This window comes from Sinocyclocheilus grahami, unplaced genomic scaffold, assembly GCF_001515645.1.
Source record: "Sinocyclocheilus grahami isolate Dianchi unplaced genomic scaffold, SAMN03320097.WGS_v1.1 scaffold924.1, whole genome shotgun sequence".
Classification (NCBI taxonomy): Eukaryota; Metazoa; Chordata; class Actinopteri; order Cypriniformes; family Cyprinidae; genus Sinocyclocheilus; species Sinocyclocheilus grahami.
In genome coordinates this window covers 283681-284791 of record NW_015506103.1, presented here as the reverse complement: position 1 = coordinate 284791, position 1111 = coordinate 283681, and the positions used below count along the sequence as shown (strand labels likewise).

Here is a 1111-nt window from a genome sequence, read left to right as displayed (position 1 = left end):
GAGAGAGAGTGTGTGTGTGTGTGAGAGAGAGAGAGCGAGAGCGTGTGTGTGTGATTGTGAGTGTGTGTGTGTGTGATTGTGAGTGCGTGTGTGTGTGTGTGATTGTGAGTGTGTGTGTGTGTGTGTGAGAGAGAGAGCGTGTGTGTGTGTGTGTGTGAGTGTGAGTGTGTGTGTGTGTGTGTGTGTGTGTGTGAGAGAGAGAGAGAGAGCGTGTGTGTGTGTGTGTGTGAGTGTGAGTGTGTGTGTGTGTGATTGTGAGTGCGTGTGTGTGTGTGTGATTGTGAGTGTGTGTGTGTGTGTGTGTGTGTGAGAGAGAGAGAGAGAGCGTGTGTGTGTGTGTGTGTGAGTGTGAGTGTGTGTGTGTGTGATTGTGAGTGCGTGTGTGTGTGTGTGATTGTGAGTGTGTGTGTGTGTGTGTGTGTGTGTGAGTCTCTCCTGGTTCCTCACATGTTCTCCTGGTCTCTCCAGTGTCTCTGTCGGCGCTCTGTGTTTCTGCGGAGCAGGAGGTGGAGAATCTCTCCGGACTGTCGCCGAATCCTGACCGGGATATTTTCGTAGTGAGAGAAAACGGAACGACCTGCTTGATGGCGGAGTTTGCGGTGAAATTCCTGATTCCCTACGACGTGCTGGCACTGAACGGGATCGATGTGAGCAACTCTAAAATCCTAAATGAAGCATTCTGAGCTGGTCTAGTCCAAACATGATCAACACGGATTCTAAATGCATTTGGACGAAGTTAAACAGAAATGCCATCATGATCCGCACGACCCGTCAGGATGCTTTAAACGTTTGAAAACTTTCATGAACAAACATGAGATGATGATCTGATGTGTGTGTGTGTGTGTGTGTGTGTGTGTGCAGCTGATCACGGAGCAGGCGTCCGTGTCGGTCCCGCGTGGAGCTCAGATCGCTGGGAGATGCGGGAGCAGTGAGTCCGAGCTGCACATCTCGTGGATCAATCACGCATTCACATTCCGCATCTTCTTCTCAAAGGTGATCCGAGCAGAAACTGATCCATCTGAATCCTTACAGCAGTTTTACCACTGTGCCCTAATATGTGTGTGTGTGTGTGTGTGTGTGTGTGTGTGTGTGTGTGTGTGTGTGTGTGCGT

General features: G+C 50.1%; 1 protein-coding gene across 1 annotated transcript in view; it reads left to right on the top strand.

The window, feature by feature from the left end:
- lamp5 (lysosomal associated membrane protein family member 5) overlaps positions 1 to 1111 on the top strand; it is a 9729-nt gene that overhangs the window by 930 nt on the left and 7688 nt on the right. The window contains exons 2-3 of the mRNA XM_016249386.1: positions 469 to 647; positions 862 to 993. Of these exons, the coding sequence (XP_016104872.1) occupies positions 469 to 647; positions 862 to 993 (311 nt within the window). The remainder of the gene's footprint in view (positions 1 to 468; positions 648 to 861; positions 994 to 1111) is intronic.